General features: G+C 46.3%; 1 protein-coding gene across 6 annotated transcripts in view; it reads left to right on the forward strand.

The window, feature by feature from the left end:
• RFTN1 (raftlin, lipid raft linker 1) overlaps positions 1 to 20,084 on the forward strand; it is a 198,120-nt gene that overhangs the window by 127,350 nt on the left and 50,686 nt on the right. For all 6 annotated transcript variants that reach the window (XM_005600912.4, XM_023620891.2, XM_070238110.1 and 3 more), the window contains exon 5: positions 13,489 to 13,846. In XM_005600912.4, the coding sequence (XP_005600969.2) occupies positions 13,489 to 13,846 (358 nt within the window). The remainder of the gene's footprint in view (positions 1 to 13,488; positions 13,847 to 20,084) is intronic.

Genomic DNA, 20,084 nt, shown 5'->3' on the forward strand with positions numbered 1-20,084 from the left:
TGCCATTAGGACTGTTATATTTTTGTTGGTCTGGAGTCATGGGAATAGAAAAGGTTTTTTTTTAACCAAGGGTTAAAACTAGGATAGCATTGGTCCAAGCACACCATCTCAATGTTTTGTTAAAGTGCCTGTTGTTAATGTTGTGGGAGCCTATGTAAGTCAGGGAAATGTTGGGGGGGGCGGGTGGATGTCACGAATCCTGGATGATAAAGCAGCCTGGTGTGAACAGAAGCATCTGCTCCTGGTTAAAGTTCTTTAGACTTAGGTTCTTTTCCCTAATTCATTTACTGTGGTGCTGAGATTTGAGTTCCATGAAGACTCTAAAACTGGTATTCCAGAACATTCTCAAGAATCTTAATAGCCCTTGGGGTTCTTCGCCCCAGGCTTGTAATTCAGGAGTCACTGGTGTTACCAAAGTATAAAATTGGGGTTGTCCACCTCAGCGGCTTCAGGATTCTGGATTCTAGCTGAGTTTTTCTTTTCTATTCTTTTTTTTTTTTTTTGGTAGGAAATGCATTGCCTTGTCTTAGGTAATGCCTTTGTGAAAGGAGGCCCAGAGGAATGCCAGTTATGAGGCATTTTTTACCTTGATAAGAAGTACTGATATTAACACATTGTTTGTTGCTGCGTATCTTCTCTTTCCTAAGGGGAAGATTGACTAGGTTTGTTAAGAGATGGACTGGAAACCTAGCGAGTGCAAATAATTTTATTTTGACAGGATTGCTTTCTTGAGTTGTACCCCTGGACCTGCAACCCTGTAATTTCTGTAGGCCTCCTCAGTTTTCTCTGCTGTTAAAATGATACAAGTAGCAAACGAAGTGCAGATTTTCAAAATCTCAGACAAGTATATTTGCAAAACATTATTGGCCCCAGGTGGATATTTCCCAAAATGGTAAACTCATAGAAGTTTACACTTAGAAGTAACCTGAGATTCTGCAAATTTAATTTCTTACCTATTCATTCCTTTAATAAATGTTTATCAAGTACTTATTAGGTACCAGGAGCTGTTTTAGATGCTGGGACATAGCGGAGCACAAAATAGACAGTGTTTCTGCCCTCACGGAACTATCATTCAACTGGGAAAGACAGACAATAAGTTAGTAAAAAAGATATGTTGCAATAAGTGATATGATGAAAATTAAAAAGATATGCTGAAGTGTCACCAGGTGACCATCTTTAGACTGGGATTTCAGGGAAGGCCATAAATGGGAAGAGGAGACCCTGGTAACAAGGAGAAACCAACCATGGGGAGATTGAGTGGAACGGCATCCCAAACAGAGGAAGCTGCAAGTGCTGAGGCCCCGGATGGGAATGAACTTTGAATGGTCAAAAAGCAAAGGCTTATGATGATGGAGGGGAGCGACAGGGGGTGGGCCAGGGCACCCCAAGGGGAATGACAAGATAGCTGGCTAGGGGTGGATGGTGGGACTGCAGGTCAGCAGAGGGTTGGCTAGTGGTCTGGACGTGTAATGAGCCATTAATAATGGACGGTTCACTCACTTTTGTGTCTTTCCACAATGCCAGAATTTACTGCGGTGAATTCAAAGGATCTTGTCACAAGCAACTGAGGTCCAGGAACAGTGGCAACAACCTGGTGTTCCTTTATAGAGACTCAATCAAACATCACACATTCAATCATATGAGTATCATAAGAACATATTAATTAACACCAAGCACAGCATTCAATATGCAGAGGGTTATGAGCCCAAGTCCACAAAATCCTTGGCACGATCCAGCAATTGGAACAGGAAATCGGTCCAGCCAAAAGGGACAGTGAGAGGCATGGGAACCAGCAAGGCAACCAGGAGCATGTCGTCCTCTCTCCGGGATGACTTGCTGGTGTCAGTGTTCCATCGTCTCTTCCTTTTATGCTGCTTCCTTATCTTATCCAGGTCTGCATTCTGTCTGGTTATCTATAGGTGTATCTGTGGTTTTTGTGGTTTTGCTTTAGGCGTTCCGTAGGTGTTCCTTTTAAGGCGTTGTCAGTTACACCTATAATTCCGTTTGCTTGTGCCAGGTCCCTAGCTTGAGTTCTTCCATTTTGTGTGCTCTCCAGAAGATGGAAGACCTTGAGCCTTCCATGTTGGGACCCTGAGTGGATCGGATGGATTTGACATTTGTGGGAAGGGCCAGGCAGAGACAGCCCAGGATGTAACAGCAGGAGAGAAATTGAAGAAGCCATCAGGTACTGGACCGGGAACGACGAGAAGAGCAGTCATCTGCATCTTTTTTAAAGCAGCTTTCTGGGTCTTCACTGCTGGTCCTGTTTAGTTAAGTGACCCTCTGTCTCGGTTTACTTGGAGAGTTCTAGCTCTTGCCTGTCGTCACAGCCTAATTTTTAATAGTCCTTGTTTGGACGATAGGTGACCAGTTTTTTTAACATATCAGAGCCCCGTGGTGTATCACCTTTTAGTCAGCAGGCTGCTGTCTCTACTTAGGTCTCCCCTCTCCCCCTCACATCCTTTCCCATGGCAAGTGTAGGCTCTGTGACCTCTCCCACGAGCTCTGCAGTGACTCCCAGGCCCCCAACTACTCTCTTTGCCTCCTGACTGCTGACTTCCGTGACCCGCCCCCTCAATCCATACCACATCCTGTGGACAGATAAATTTTCCTTGGGATCGGCCTGATTACGTCACTGCTGCTCAGAAACAGTAATGGCATCTCATTGCCTACAGAATAAAAAGTCCGAACTCTAAAGATTCAGCACTCTTCAAGATCCGGCCCTGGTATTTCACAGGGTAGTTTAGAGTCTAGGATACACTATGGCAAATACAGTGCTGAGCAGTATAACAGGTAGGAATATGGTCTCTGGCACCAGACTGTCTAGGTTGAATTCTACCTGCCATTTACTAGCTGTGTGACCTTGGACAAGTTGTGTAGCCTCTCTGTGCCTCAGTTTTCTCATCTATGACATGGAGATAAAAAAGAATTCTTACTGTTATTATAAGGATTAAATGAGTTAATCCATGTCAAGCCGTTAAAACAGTGTTTGGCACATAGTAGGCTCTCAGGAGATGAAGCTATTGCGATTATGGAGTTTTGGTGCACGCACACTGGACGTTTGCTTTTCTCTGCGTAATTTATGATGCTTTCTTACCTCTGTGCCTTCACTAGCCTTGTTCCCTCTGGGAATCTTTCCCCCAAGCCATTTCTGTGTCCCCAGATTCCACCTGGGGAAGGTTACTTTACCAGCCATGGATTTTGGCAGCGACAAAACTACCAAACTGTGAAGTCCAGCACACATTCTTTGACTTTCCCATGAGACTATGATGAAAGTCTCCTTAAATGCTTTGGTAATATAATGTTTTGAGATTCGATTGACCCCCTTCCTTTGTGGGTGTGCACAGGCGTTGGTGCAAGCCTGGGGGGTCTCACAGCCTTGGCGGGAGATGAAAGATTCTCCTGCCAGTTCTTGTGCCTCAGTGCTCCCACCTGGATGATGGCAGCTCTCATGGGCCAAGGTCTTTGCTTTTGCTCCAGGATCCTGGTCTGAGCACAGACAACCACATACGTGCTCAGTTCTGCTGATGGGCATACATTGAAGGAGATTAGGGATTTGCACAGCCAGTGAAAATCTGCCGGAGGTGACACCGTCTGCTCCAGTGTGGTGACTCTTTCCATTATGCCATTCCTGATCTGTTACATCTGTGATGGCACACTGCTCTGTGTAGTGAGATGGTTGGGGGTTGGACATTGATTCCAGAAAGTATTCTTAAAAAGCAATCTTCAGTGGTACCTCAATAAAGATGGGGGGGAAAAAGTCTTGAGCAGACCTCATGGAGATATGTAGACACCCTGTGTGAAGGAGAAGAATGCTGTGTCTTTGCAGGCAAAAGAACTTAGAGCTATGAACCACTTGGACCAAAATATATCAACATTGTTGTGATAGATATGAATTTATTTGCTCAGTTTGGTTTGGCTTAAATATCAGTTGCCTTATATAACACTTATATTCTCTTCTTCATTTTGGTACGTATGAGTACTGAACAAATTTCAGATTTTATTTCACATCAGATGATGTCTCTACATGATAGATATTTAAATTTTTATTTTGTCTGCCCTGAAATTCCTTTTCTTCTGAGAGCTGCTTTGTTCTCACAATTCAGCTGTGTGATTTCCGTAGGAGCCAGCCTGCCCCTAGCCAGAGCTGATTGGCCCAGAAGTGGACACCTGATCTGAGCTGAACCACTCAGAGCCCTTCCCTGCAATCTTTTGCTTGTGCATAACCAGGAAGTTTAGACATTCTATCTCCAGTAGGTAAGCTGTAAGCAGAAAAATTCAGAAATTGGCAATGGCCACATTTTCTGCCACATGGAGAAAATTGGCCCTAGATAAGAAAGAGGAATGATGCCAACAAATAAAGAAAAGTAGGGGCAAGATTTGGAAAAAGTTTCCTCACGGTGCTGGAGGTGCTGGTTCTCCGGCTCTGGCCCTACCCTGCTGGGCACTTGCTCTTTCAGACACCATTGGGTTGTTCCTTACAGATAGGCCTTTCCTTGTTCACTTCTCTTTTGGGTCTCTGATTTAGACTTTTGACATCAGGTTGGGATCTTCTCATGGGTTGGTTTTCAGAGGCACTAAGAGCTAGGTGAAGATTTTTGAGGGATGGGAGCGTAATAGCACTTCCTCTCAGGTCTAGTGATTTCTGACTCCCATGCACTCTATTTTCAATGAATTGTGAAATGATAAGCACAATCTAAGTGAAAGAACTGAGTTAATTAACAGAGATATTGAGGGCCAGCAAAATTCCTTTTGTCAGAATTTTTTTTGCCTGCTCTGAACAGAGACACCAAAGGGTGATCCATACTCTGCTCCCACCAGACACTGGAACCCATCTCTTCCTTTTGTTTTTAAGAATGTTTACAGTTTTCTAAGTTCTTTCATCATTTCCCTAGCTTCCCGCCAAATCACCACCAACAGCAGAGGAGAATGAAGGAGTACCTCTTCTCCCCAGCCCCAACCCCACCAGGGACTTAAGGCAAGCAGTGGTCCCTCAAACTGAGCATAGACAGTGTGAGAAGGATGGAACATGGTAACTCTTTAGAGTTGCTCAGTTACCTCTTGAGTTAGACAAACACTTATTAAATCCAGGAGGTCAGGGTTGGTACCTGTTTGGCTCATTATGGTTCCCCTAGCACCTAGTGCCCAGCACATAGTAGATATTGAGTAAATAGTTGTGGAATGAATGAATGGATATTATTATCCCCATTTATAGATGAGGAAACTGAGGTTTAGATAAATCAACCAAGTTGACCAGTAACATAGCTAGTGAGTGACAGGGCTGGGTCCAAAGCTTTAGGTCTCAGATTCCTTGTCTAGGGCTCATTCTAAGACCTGTCAGTCATTAAAAGAGAAAACCACGACACCAGAAGTTCTGCTTGATCTTTCCTTTTGGTCCCATAATACCAGCAGTGCTCAGTAAATGTTTCAATTCGTGAAGCCAAGTGTTAACACGTTGGAACTAAAGGCAGCTTCAGACTTGAGCTAAAACCCGGGTTATTTTTGAACCTCCTTTTTCAGAAAGTTGTACAAGAGTTGAGGTGATGAAAGATGAGAAGGGTTATGTGTGTATGATAAAATATTCACCGTGAAGACTCATGTGTAACCGTGCAACCCAGAACAGTGTTTTTGCGCCTGTTCTTAATATATAGCACATGCCTCTGTTTGTAGGTTCCCTGTGTATTTCATGGATCCCCTAAGACTTTAAAATGTCAGCTGTCATGGAAAGGTGACCCATGAGTTATGAGGGAGGGTCAGAGTGGGCAGTGGTCTGGTCTAGGATATATTTGGGATGTATGTGTGTGTGAGTCTTGATCTTTACCCTATGTTATATGCCTCTGAAATCATTGTTGGAAATGCTGTTTCTGTTACTTTGTATTTTATATGATTTATTATATTCCATAGCAGCGGTTATCCAGTAGAACTTTCTGTGATGATGGAAATGTTCTCTGTCCTCACTCTCCAATACTGTGCTCACCAGCCGCATGTGGCTATGGAACACTTAAAATGTGGCTAGTGCGACTGAGGAATTAAAGTTTTAACTTTATTTTATTTGCATTAATTTAAATTTAAATAGCCACACTTGGCTAGTGGCTACCATATTGGACAGCACAGCTCTATATTTTGAAAAAGTCAGTTTGTTTCTGATTTCCAGCATTAATTAGCTTATTAGTTACAGGCATTTCATTAAGTTCATCGTGAAGTTAGAAACAGCAGTAACTTGCAGAAATTAAATGTACCAGTTAAAGATTTATCTTCCCTCACCTGAAAACATGGCGGGAAAATTGCCTTTACGTGGGCAACAGTGACCGCTGTCAACCTTCTTGCTACACTCCAGTTTCTCCTCGGGACCTTGAATCAATACCAGATTAAGTCCTAGTGGTCTTGTTCCTTTTGGGGCACATGCTCTCTCACTGCCTTTGGGAGCTCTTAGCCATCTCTTCATTTCACACCGAGTCGGGTTTAGATTTGGAGAGCTCCATCAGCCCGCCCTGGGCTGTCTTATTCCCCTCACTCCCTTTACCTATTTTCCTCCTATACTAGAGTCCTCTGGAGAAACAGAACTGATAGCATTATCTATCTATCTATCTATCTATCTATCTATCTATCTGTCTATCTATCTATCTATCTATCTACCTATCTATCTATGTATCTATCTAGCTGAGAGAGACTGAGATTGAGACTGATTTATTTTCAGGAATTGACTCGTGCAATTGTGGGAGCTGGCAAGTGCAAAATCTTCAGGGCCGCCTGGCAGGTTAGAAGTTCAGGTGAGAGTGATATTGCAAGTCTTGAGTCTAAAGGTTGAAAACTCAGGCTGTTGTTGTCTGGAAGCAGAATTCCTTCTTCAGAAAACCTCAGTCTGTGCTCTCGAGGCCTTCAACTGATGGGGTGAAGCCCGCCCACATTATGGAGAGTGATCTGCTCTACTTATAAGTCAGCAGACTGTAGATGATAATCACATCTAAAAAATATCTTTACAGCAACATCTAGACTAGTGTTAAGCAAACAACTAGTCACCATAGTTTAGGCAAATTGACGCATAAAATTAAGCATAAGACCTTCTTCATTAGATTCAGACAAAATGGTCTTAGACTGTCTCTGACCCTTCACCTATGCCATCTAATATGGCCCGTGGATGCTCAGTTCCTATTGACTGGTCAGCAGGAACCTTTTCTGCTCCTTTTTCTATGTTACCCATAGCTTTCATTTTTACTAAATTCAGCCCACGTCCCATTTATCCCTAACTGTTTTCACCCTACCTGATATAATACTCTGAAACACAAATACGCACGCTACACAAAGTGTATATTTGCGCTTATCATTAGCAGCATGGTATTCATTTTGAAAGGAGAGTAACCGACAATATGTCCTAGATTTTTTGGGATATTCCAATGTCATGTTATTTTTGATAAAAGTGATTCTTTAAATATGTAACCAAAGATGATATAATTTTTTACAATATGTTGAGACTTTGTATAGAAATAAATATAGAAAAAAGAAATCTTTTTCACATGCTGATCCCTGATTTTAGGTTTGGGAAAATATAGTTACCGTGCAATTTGTTCTTACTCATTATAGAGCAGTTGAATGAAGTCTTGGATCAGTTGCAAATGATCTTATTTAATTTTGGTGCCTAAACCAGCGATTGTTACTCGTTTAAGTGTTCAGGGTGGCATGGTTCCTAAATGCAGCAGAAGTAAGAAGAGAGTGGTGAGGGTGTGTTTCGGTTTAAACCAGTGTCCAGCTGGGCTTCTTGGCCCAGGCCGGATTGTGGAAAGTGGAAAGAGTGCTTAGATTCAGGAGACCGAGAGTCACATCCGGGCTTTGCCCGTGATTAGCCCTGTGAAATTTGACCGGTCATGGAACGGTCTCAGAGCCCGTTTCCTCTTCTGTGAGGGATTATTTTGAAGCCTAAGATAATGCATGTTAGACTTCTGTGTAGAAGAGTTGTACAATGTGAACAGTTCTTGTTTTAACTAATCACAGTTGTTAGAGAAATTTTATGGGCATGCCCGTGACAGGCTGTGGGGAATTCCTTAACCAAGATGGCCTGAGTATTCGTGATTTGATCTTCCATGTTGGTTTGACTCCGTGCCCGTGAAGACCTGGCGTAGCTTGAAGTAATGGTGGTGTCCGGCAACAGACGATGAGCTCCTAAAGTAAAGTGATCTTGGACGTAGGGAGAATGAAGGAGGGGTTCCAGAAACATTGGGGGATGAATCTGGCAGGAGGTGGTGAGTTGATACACAGGAATAGAGAAAAGGAAGAGGTAAGAAAGACCCCTTGACTCCAGTTTGAGAGACAAGGTCCATGGTGGACCCATGAGCTGTGATCATTGGTAGTACAGGTCTGAACCCCAGAGGAAAGTCAGGGCTGGGGAGTCCAAATTTTGGAATAATTAACATATGACTAGTGGCTAAACCCGGGTGAGTGGAGGTCATCACAGGGAGTGTAGAGTGAAGAGAGCTAGTCGCCAAGGATGAACCCTGATGGACTCCATCTAGTACCTGCCATTATGATGTGCATTAGGCTTGCTCAGTGAAGGTTATGAATGGACAAATGAATACATGAGTGAATGAGAAACAAACAGGGTTCAGTTTGAGAAACATAGTCAAATGACTTCACGAAAAAGAGAAAAGAAAGTGCCTATGCATTCTAGAATAAGGTAGAAAACCAGAAGTGTCAAGGCCCCTAGAGTCTAGCCAAACATTGATCTTTATAAAATCTAAATGCGGTTCTTCTGGTTAAAAAGGACTACTCACCCTTTCTGGTAAATGATTTGGCAGCCTGTACCAAGCCTTTGAAAAGTTAATATCCCTTGACCCATTAACTCCACTTCCAGGAATGCACCCGGAGGAAGTAAGCAGAGCTGCAGACAAAGATCTTCCAGATTCCTGAGACATGACCTTCTTTGGACGGCTTGGGGTTGGGATTGGGGGGGATCTCTGCTGTTTAACTTTGGCATCTTTTTAAAAGTTTTGATACCATGCAGCACTATGGTGCAATACAAAAGTTTCATTAATGTTTAAGAGAAAAGATGAGCATTCAAAGAAATCTTGTGCTTTGCCCTCAGACCCCCACTCTCTTCTGCCTTGATGTTACTGTAGCACAAATGTTGGGGATATGCTGGCCTGCAACGTGAAGTCCCAGCCTGGTTGGCATGATATCCAGTGACATCTGTGATATGGCCCTTGTCATTTCCAGTCCAACCTCATTTCTGAGTACTCCTGGCTTCTCAGATCGTGTTTCAGAAATATTTCTAGAAGTTTCCTCAACACATGAGGCTATTGCAACACCATCTAGCCTTTGCCAGTGTTTATGCTTCCTTCTCTTTACCTGCATTGCCCTTCTCCCTTTCTTTCACCCATCTGGTGAATTCTTATTCATCCTTCAAAGCTTCTTGCAGCTTTGGTCCCCAAATAGATTTTGTCTAGCCACTGTATTTTGAAAAAAGAAATTGAATTTGAATGTTTAAGGTGAAGCATACACACTCCAGTTCTGCCACACTCCTCACCTCTCCCTGTTGTATCACAGCAGTCCATTCATTACAGCCCTGACCTTCTGTGAGGAACTTTTTTCAGACTCCCCTTCAAGCAGAAATAATCACTTGCATTTCTGTACCTTTACATCTATTACTGCGTTTACCACCCTCTATGAGACAGTTTTGGAATATTTACATTTTTCAACTATAAAAGTAATATGCATGCTTATTAGATAAATTTTTAAAAATTGCCCACAAACGGAAATATTGTATAGCCATCATATTACTGTGTCCATGAATTTTAGAATCTTGATTTTTTTATGTGACATTATAATTGAAGCATTATTGTGCCATGTTAGTGTAATTATTTTTAAAGTCTGTTTACAGTAAGAGAGTCGGGACTTCTATTTTTTATCCCTAGCACCTAAAGGCAATGTTGCTCAGTGTGGGGACTTAATGAATGTTTGTTGAATTTTGGAGCTGAAAAATTAATCCGTCTCCATCCCTACCTTCAAGGAGCTCATTCTGGGAGAGGGGACATGTGTGTTCACTCATTATTTAGTGTATTCATTCATTCATTCATTCAGCAGATACTTACCGAGCACCTGCTATGTGTCGGACATCATTCCAGCACTGGGGACACAGCAGTGCACAAACTCCTGCCCTCTGGAATGTATATTCCAGGACAGTGATTCTCAAACTTTAGGATGCGTTGGAATCACCTGGAGGGCTTGCTGAAACATAAATCTCTGAGTTTCTGATTCAGTGGGACCTGAGAATCTGCATTTCTGACAAGTTCCCAGGTGGTGCTGATGCTGCTCATGTGGGCCTACGTTTTGAGAACCCCTGGCCTAGAGGATGGGTTTGCAGTACAGCAGGACAAAGGACTGTGGTTGTCCAGTTTGTTGTGGGAGAAGGACACATGTCTGATTTATGTCAACGCCTCTCTGATTCCTCAAGTCCCAGTGAGGAAGGAGAGGGCCGGGGTGATGCCCTGTGTCCAGAGTCCCCGCTTCCTCACTCTGGATGACTCTCAGCCATCTCTGCAGGACCGCAGAGGCCTGGGGCGGATAAGGAGAGAGGGCAGAGCAATAACAGTGGCCACGAGTACCTTCTCTGTGCTCTGTCCTTCGGCACCCCTGCCATACATAATGTCTAATCTTCAGAGCACTGCCAAGGGAAATATGATTTCCCCCACTTTATCAATGAGAAAACAAGCACAGAAAGCTCATGTAGCACATTCTGGTTCCCCAAGCCAGTGAGTCGGACAGCTGGGCCTCCAAACCAGGCCTATCTGCCTTCAAACCCCGTGACTCAAGTTGAGACTGGCCTATGGTTGAGCCCTCATGGGACCAGTTTTAAAAATGCTTCAGCTCACAGCTGCTTCCTCTGTGGTGAGGAGCTGGTGGCAGGGGCCCGTGCAAGGCTGGGGCCTCGGGTCACCCATTTCTCAAGCACTGAGCAGATGGAGAGACTCGGACTTGGCGTTTATTAGGGAGAGAGCCAGACTGGGATGCAGGGGGCTGGAGAGCTGAAACAACGGTCTGCACTTTGGGGGGAAATAGCTAATTGTCCTGCGTGGAGGAGCTACACCTGGAAATTATTTTCTCAGATGTAGAAATTTGTGCAAGTTTAGTTTATGTTGACTGCAGGCTTAGTGTGTTGAGAATTTGCATAACGTGTTCAAGCTAAGTGAAAAGCCAGTCTTCCCAAGCCCTTCTGCAGATGCGCAGGCTGCAGCCTCCTTTCGCGGACAGCCAAGACTAGAGAGAAGCCATCTCACCTGTCTGCAGCGGGAGCTTGAGAAGTGGGTACCACACTGGCCCGGTGCCCAGGCGCTGGCGCAGTTTAGAAGGCTGCCGTCTGTTGCAGTTGTCCACATCTGTCAATCACCTGGATTACTTTAGCTCCACATAAAAGGGCCTTCAAAGACCTGTGCTTAGCATAATGTCTTCACCTTCTATCGAGGGTTTAGAATATAGAAATGGTGTAAGAAGAAGGTCTCTTCATTTTCTATAAAATTTTGCTCCATATCTCTGTAAGAGTTAGACAACAAATTTCTCTGTTCCTTACTAGCAAATTACGCTTCTCTTTTATTGACCAGGTGTGTTTCCTTATTTCATGTGAGGGCTGTAAAATCCATTACATTTCTCTTTTTGCCTATGTTGCCAGGAAGCTCAGAGCCAAGTTTTGTATGCAGTAACTCCCTTAACCTAAAGTTCTTTGGTATAATCATCTCCCCACTCTTTTCTTTTAAAATTTTTTCTACCTGTGTCTTTTTTTATAAGCTTTTATTGGCCCTGTGCCAGTAATTTCTAAAAGTAGGAGGATATCGCAGACAGAGTGAAAAATAAATTTTTGGAATGGAAAAGATGACCTTAAGTTTTTTGTTTTTTTAATTTTGAAGAGTGAATTGGGCCAACCGTGGGCATGTGTGTAGACACATGCATGTCCAAGAACATGTATGTACTTGATGCCTTGAGATATATCCATTTGGTCTTGTGGTTGAGACAATGAACTTGGCCTGGGCCAGACCTGGCTTTGAACCCTGGCTTCTCACTGCTTGCTTTATGACTTTAAAGTCTCTGGGCCTCAGTGTCCTCACCTGAAATGGAGATAGTGATCCCATGCAGGATCATTGAAGGACTAAACAAACAATTTATGTAAAATGCCTAATGTAGTGCCTGGCACATAGTAGGTCTGCAATAGAAGATAATTACTACTATTATTATGTCTAGCACAGGATGGACTATATAGAAAGACTGGACTGCATATTTGCAACTGCTCTCGATTGTTTTCTAGAATGTGCAGGGTTGAACTAAAATGACCTTCTGCTTAAAGTTAGGGTGGTTCCTCCAAGGAGGGCTGCCAAGTCTTGCTTCTCCCTTAGGGAGAGTAGCTCCATGCTGGCATGTCTTCCTAATTCTTACATGACAGAGGATGACCACTGCAGAGGCCTCATTTTCTGAGGTCATTTGCTGAGGGGTTGATGACTAAGACTTTAACAGCTCTGAGGTCTCCACTTCCCGATTTATTTGTAAAGCGCCTTGAGTATCCTTGCCCAGAGCCTCCTAAAGCCCATCTTCTAGTTTGGGCGGCTCTTGCATCATTTTATTAGTCTATTACTTTCAATTTTTCTTTCACCTGTGACTATTAAATTCAGTTGCCTGGGGGTCTTTTATAGGGAGGGGAGAGCTAAAGCGCCACAGTCCTCAGTGTGGCCGTTAGTCTCCCATCTTGCAGGCCCAGGAAGTGAGACGGAAGTTCCGAGTTAGGTAGGCTGGATGATGTGCACCATGGTCTGGAGAGTCACGGGTCTGCCGGAGCAATGCCTGTGGGCAGGGCGAGCTCTTCCGGCTCCTTTGGCTTCACCTGGGACGGAGAGCACCACGGGCAGGTGTCCATCAGATCCCGCTCTGGCGGCATGTGTGGCATCAGCTTTCGCACAGCAGTGGTTTTCTCCACCTCTGCCCTTCTCTGCCAAAGCAATTATTTAAAAGAGGAAGCTCTTTGGGTCATAAAATGTCATCTGGTAGCTAGTATATGGTTATATAGGCATACTGTTTCATACAGTAGCCTGATTGGCAGGAAGTAGGTGATTCATCAGAAAAAATAAACTCTTACCAAGATGAACTTCCTCTTTCAAATGCTTTGTTCCAGCTCATCTTTTTAGAACCCTTTTTCAGCCTCTCAGAAAAAACCAACTAATAGAGATTAAAGCAGTGTTTCAATGAGAGGTAATGCCAGCTCTTCATAGCCAAATGCTTTATTTTTTCATAGTTGAAAACAATAAGCCCAACGCTGTCTGTCCCCAGTCTGCCCAAGGTTAGGGTGTGGCCACTGCATTGAGGACATGGAGCCTCTGATAGATTTCATGTTCAAACTGAAATATCCTCAAAGGCCTCCAAGGAGGCATTTTGGATGTTGCGTGTGTCCCCCGCCCCCACCCCATTTTGAAAGAACGTCCCATTCACTTGGTTCCCTTCGTTTTGTTTGCCTCACAGATCCAGGAGGCTGCGAGTCGGGGCCTGAAATTCGTCGGTGTCATACCTCAGCACCGTGGCCCCGTGAACTCTGCAGGCAGCAGTCCCCCGGGGGAAGCCAGAGATGCGAAAAAGGAGCCGGGCGGGTGTGGGGAGAAGGAGAGCCCGGGGGCTGTGGACGTGTGCAGTGCTCCAGGACGGATGGATGGAAGCGCAGAGCCCAGCCAGGGCTCAGGAGAGGAGGCGCCTGGCGCCCGGCAACCCAGCTTGCCCTCGGCAGAGGGGGATGGTGCTGGATTGTCACCATGCGGGGTGAGCCAGGCTCTGGATGGACAGGATGGTGACCCTTTGGAAGTGCATGAAGAGCCACTCTCGGGAAGTAAGTATGTCGGTGCTGCTGGGACCTTTGACCTGCTTAAAGAGAGGCTAACAGCTTTTCAGTAATCCCCACAGCATTTTAGGAAAAGAAATGGAATTGCAGTGTCGAGACAGTAGTTTATCAAACTGGAGAAACTTCATCAAGCAGTCTTTCTGGGCCTTCTGACTGCTTACTTACTGAAGCTTTGACTTCGGGCAGCAGAACCACATGAAACTGACCTCCAGGTGCTTCAAAATGTCACGTTTGAAGTAGAATCTAGAACTCAAGTTATTTCATCCCCCGCTGCTCCCGCACTGCCCTTGAACGACCCTGTTCTCACACCGGAAGCGTTAACGTGCTGGGCACCATTGCAGAATGTACACGCCGCTCTTGGTCTGCTTATTTTGAATGTCTGCCTAAAGAAAGAAATCAAGAAAGCCAGTTGAGGACAAATCATGCAGGAGACTGGTGATTCAGATGCCTGGGCTGTAAACAACCAGATTTCAGGGCATTTATATAGTTGACAGATCAGCACCGTGGAGAGAACACTCTGCCAAGGAGAGGCCACCAGTCTGGGAATCCTCTTAATCACGTTGTAATGGCCATTAGAGCCTGTGCTTTAGGTTGGATTTCAAATAACACAACCAGGATGATAATAGCTGACATTTGTTAGCACTTCCTGCATAGCGGGCCCTGTGCCAATAAGCATTTTATACGACTGATCTCTTCCTTCTCCCTATAGCCCTCGGATGTGGGTGAGCCCTGGCATTGCCCATTTTACAGTGGAGTTGACTGAGATTTAGAGGGTACTGTTGAAATTGGTAGATTCAGCAGGTGACCCCAGGTGGGCTTAACCGTTATCCCTTTAATTACACCTCTCTACCTGGTCTGTCCCGTGTAAAACCCTATAACAAGATTTACTGAGGCCCTCAGTTGACAGGGAGTGTAGTTTCTCTTCATTTCCCATAATTCCCTTTCCTCTTCTTTCTCCGGGAAATCTAGCATCCAGCCGTTTCCCAAGAGCAGGGCGCTAGATGAGCTCGAGGCCTCCTCTGGCCTTTGGAAGGTGCATAAATAACAAGACTGACAGGAGGAGACCCCCAGGCCTTAGGAGGCCTTTCTCTGTAGCCTTTCTGGATCATCTCCTTGATTAATGTGGTTATTATTTATTTATGGTTATTATTTATTATTTATTTATTGAGATTAGCCTCTTATAAATGGTGAGGAACAGTTAAGGCTTTGAGAATAGAAAAGAAGGTGAAATCATTTCTTTTATTATGTCACTTCTTCCTGAAAAGAAAATTGTGGGATGGTTCATTCTGGGACTTATTCGCAAAGTTGATTTAGAGGGAGAGACTGGCACACCCCAGTGCTGGGATATATTAAGACTGTTGTCTAATCAAGGCCTGGATCCTTCTTGAATGTGTACTGAAGTAGAGCTCTTCCTTCGTGGGACTTTTCATACTGTTGGAGGTAGACTTCTGCTCCCTCCAGAGTAGCTGAGAGCACATTTAGGCCCTGTGTGTGCCTCCTGGTGAATGTCCAAGGCTTATTCTAGAAAATTCCATCTTCTCATTGCTGTTGAGCTGGATGTGTGCTCAGAATCCTGTGAAGGAAGACGGGCCTCCTTAGAACCCTTCTCTACCACCCAGGGCCGTGGGAGGGTGAGGCTTCAGAAGGGCAGGAGTCATGGAGAGGCGGGTAGCATAGTGGTTAACGCAGACTCAGTTTACATTCCAGGCTACCATCTTCTAGCTGGGCAGTCTTGGGCAAGATACCCTTCTGTGCCTCAGTTTCTTACCCTGTAAAATAAGGATAAAAAGATAGTTTTTTGTTGACAGATTAAGTGAGATGTACATTTAAAATGCCTAGCACTGCTTGACTCAGAAGTGAGAGCTGTTATTACTGGGACGCGGGCTGAGTCGTCCTGACCGTTGACTGCACCTCTGCTTAGGAGCCTGGCTTTGAGAAGGGGGCAGTGAATACTGAGGTTCCCTCGGCAGTTTTCAGATACTTCCCACGTTTCAGAATCCATCTTTCTCCAGGATTCCTTTGCCTCCAAGATCCATTCCTCTTCCTGGGGAATAATGGAGTAATGTGTGTGTTTCTGGAGGCGGTCAACTCCCCAGTGGAGGGGAACTTTAGCTGTGGAGGGTGTTGCAGTACCCCCTGCCCAGCTCACTAGGTAGGCAGCTGTCTGTTGTCCACACACAGTGCTTACCTCTCTGCTGAGGAGGTCTCTCTGAAATTTGGGCAGCTGACTGTTATCCTTTATTCCTCTTTTTGTGGAATAACTGAGCCTTTGGATTTTTTCATCAGTTAATACACACACACAGGGCTACCAGTGCACATGCATGGGCTTTCTGGGGATGGACAGACAGCAGTCACCACGGCAGCAGCCCTCTGAGTAAAGCGCTATAATTTCTTCTCATGTGTCCTCTTGGATTATACCTCACAACAGCTTTAAGACAGAAGATACTCTTATTATGCCCATTTCACAGATAAGGAAAGTCACCTTGCATGCCCTCCTAGAGATAAGTTTTATCTCGTAGCTTGAGCATTCAGTCCCCCTGAAGGCCGAACGTCCAGGGACCCTGTCCTCACTGGTCATGGCCCTCACCCGACCCCAGCTTCCCTCCTAATCTTTTTCCTGGGAAGTCTCCTGTCATTGTTTCCTTCCCTGGGAAGTCCACCGGCATCACCGCCCCACCCCCAGCTTCCCCTCTCTGCTGCTTGCTCAGCTTCCAGCTCGCCTTTCTCTCAGGGCCCCCTAAGGACGGTGAAGTGTTTTTACTCCTCTTTCTGCCAGGTGGGCTTAAATAGGCAATCACAGCAAGACAATTAAAAAAAATCCAGAGGGAGTCTCCCTCCCCTCCTCTTCTCCTCGTTTAATTTATTTCCTTTATAGGAGGCCTCGGGGAGCCTCGGAGTCGAGGCTGCGGCTGCTCAGCTGGGGCTTGCAGCGAATCCTCCATCCGGAAACAGGGCAGTTGCCCCTCCCTGTCCCCTGGGCTCTGGGCCACTCTGCTCCAGGGGTTGTGCCCTCTTTGCCTACGCAGGCCCCTCGGGAGGCCCATCATGTGGTTTTCTTCCAGCTCATTGACTTGTATTTCCTCGTCCCGGGGACTTTCCTGTTGGTTTGGTGTCTGTACTGTGCAGAGATCACCTGAGCTGGGGTGGGGACAGCCCCGTGCTCCCTTCATCATGAGCACACACACAGCCCCAGCAGCTCCGCTCAGAAGAGCGTGCACAGCCCCTTGTGATGCATTTCTGTGGGTGAGGCGCTTGCTTTCTTCATTTGACGTGAACAGGCCAGCACAGGGAAAGGTTAGGAAGGCGGCACAGACGTCCACTGTCACTTCTGTCGTGGCCTCCAACGTTCCCGTCCATCTTGTCCTTCCTTCAGTGTCTCTGTAGCTGCAACCTCAGTCGGAGAATAAGGAGGCCAGAGGGGTTCACACAAATTCAGATTGTTCTCATTGTCACCAGAATAATACTGAAAAGTCTTCCAAGCACTGCCCTTCCTGCTCTGCACCTACTCGGTTAGGATGCTTAGAAATGCCAGCCAGAAGCCAGAGCCCGTGATCCCAGCAGTGCTGCCTGGCCGAGGGGCTTTAATTCCCTAGCCTCCTTGGCAGCCAGCTCATGGTCAGGGAGAGAGGAGGTACCCTCCTGAGTCTGGCTTTTCTGATGCGTGGCCCCCTTTCCATTGCTGGGCCAGTATCCTCCCCTCCCTGCACCCCCAGGATGGTTCTACCCTGTGGTTCTGCCCCCTCCCAAATCTGCCACCTGCCATCATCTTTCTGGCCTTCACTCAGTCCATTAACAAACAGCTACTGAGCTCCTACCCGTGGTCATCAGCTTCTGCTTCTGTGTGTTGGTGAAATTAGCCTCTTGTTCGATCTGGGAAACAGCCCAGAGTTTGGGGTTTGAAAGACTCTTGGCTTTGCCGCTTAGCTTGTGATTTCTGGGGGATCCGCTTAAGGCCTCTGGGCACAGAACCGATGCAGCCCCTTCTGTGGAGCTTGGGGGAGTCACGTGAGATGGTGAAGGTGAACAGCCCTGGTAAGTACAGGACACGTGCCTGTGGCTGTCGTCATCCTTACACGTGGACTCTGTGGATTGCTGTGCATGCAGTGGGTCCCACAATTTGCTCTGGCAATCAGGCCTCCCCCAGGCCCAGAGGTGCCCAGCTTCTAGTACCAGAGCCCCATCAAAGCCTGAGGCAGCCTGCTCCCAGATTCAGGAATCTGGACAGGCCCGAGGCCCTCTCTTCCCACCATGGCGCTCATGGCGCTGCCTTCCCAGTGCAAACCATTCATCTTAGCTCACCTGCCCCTGACCTCAGTTGACCTTAGACCCCACTTGGTCCACCTACCAGGCCAAGTCTGACTCCCACTTGTTCCTTTCCACCCAGCTAACTCGCCAGCCTCCTCCTTCTCCCAGTCTAGGCCTTGGAGCCCCACCCTTTAAGCCAGACTCTGAACCCTCCCTTCCCTCCAGCCTGGAGGTCTCCTGGACCACCAGGACCCAACCAGCTCGCCTATTACCTGCAAGTCACGGGCTCTCTGGGCCCTTCCTGCAGACGGACTGCAGACTGCCATCCCGTGCCTAAGTCCCTGCTGCCTGGCACGGGCCTCACAGCTGGCCATCTGCCTCGTTCCTTCCCATTCCCAAGGGGCAGAGAAGGCCTGAGTGGACCTGGCTGTCAGGCTGGCAGCACCCCATGAGCCCCACACCCCTTCTTCCTCCGCTAGCTTCCCGTACTTGTGTGATTTAGGTCAATCCAGCAGACATTCGCAGCACCTACCATATTACAGGGACCTTTCTGGACACAGGGGATCTAAATGGCACAAGGCAAGGACCCCCCCGTCAGGGGGAAAGAGAAAGACAACAAGGCAGAAATAGAAATATAAGAAAAGACAGTCCTGATGTTCTTGGGGTGCTCTGCCAGGCCAGTTCTTCAGCTGTTCTCAGAACATTCTTAGAAACAATGCCTTCCCCCTCCTTTGGGACTTTCTGTCCCATGTCTGGAAAAATCTTGCAACTGGGGTCATGGCAGAGTCACAGAGCAGCTGAGAAAATTTAAACAAATGCGGGGCTTCTTTTTGGAATCCCTGGTGCCTGCTCATGTAAGGATGTGTGTTGGAGAATCAGAATATTAAAACATCAAAGGGCATCATTTTGGGTCAGTTTCTCTTGGCTGGTTTCCATGTGAATAGAGAGGATCGTGGCCAGGGAGACAGTGGGGCAGGGAAGTGGACCAAAGGCTTACACATCTGAAATCAGCTTTCTCCCAATATTTTATCACTACTAATGCTTTGGAGGCTCTTGATTCTAACAGTGTTTCCTTTCCTTCCTGAAAAATGTATTTCTGTCTCTGCCTTTGGTCCTCCACCCTGGGGAGGCTCCAGCGGGAAAGGGGGGGGCGCCGTCAGCACTGCAGCATCCACTTCCACCCCAAGCCCAGTGTTCTCGCTTCTCCTTTTGGCCTTCCCCTTTTTCTGTTTCGTTACGCATTTGGGAAAGTTGTGTTTTTGTCTCTCATGGGGAATCCTTCTGCATGATCAAGTGTTGTCATGCACTTTTGGACTTTGGCCGTTTCCAAATTCCCCACTTACTTCTCCCACATAGAGGCTGTGATTTCTTTTTCTTTTTCGTTTGTGTGTGTCTATGCTTGACCATAGCATACCATGGTGACTGGTCCTCTGGCCCACCTTGAGGTCACCTGCGGTCAGCTTTCTTGGCCTCTCCCTGCAGGCGTTCTCTGGAGTGGGAACACGCCCGCAGGCCAGCTGCCCTGGGAATTAATGCCTCAGGAGTGGCCTCCAGTCACTGAGGACAAATGCCCCAGCTTCCTTGCCCCTTGGTAGGACAACCTGCAGTGTGTTCTGTGTGGTGTCTCAGGGGCCCCGATTGCTGTAGACGTAAGCTGATCGTTAATGTCCCTTCCATTGGCTTTCGTCGCTTCCCTATTTTCCATCCCTACTCCCTCACTCTCTTTCCTGGGATCACTTCCCAGAAAAACTACTGGTACCCAAAACTTACAAGGTCTGCTTTTGAGGAAATCCCATTGCTTCTCCTCTTGACTTTAGTAGCTGTGGCTTTTATTTGAACCTCTGGCACCTAGGACTGGAAAAGGCCTGATCACCTCCTGTCTCCCAGCTCCAATCTATAGCTTAGTTCCCCACCATTACAAACCTTTCTCTGCATGACTCCATTCCTAATGTGTGTATTTCAAAGTCACAAAATAGTCGAG

This window comes from Equus caballus, chromosome 16 (assembly GCF_041296265.1).
Source record: "Equus caballus isolate H_3958 breed thoroughbred chromosome 16, TB-T2T, whole genome shotgun sequence".
Lineage (NCBI taxonomy): Eukaryota > Metazoa > Chordata > Mammalia > Perissodactyla > Equidae > Equus > Equus caballus.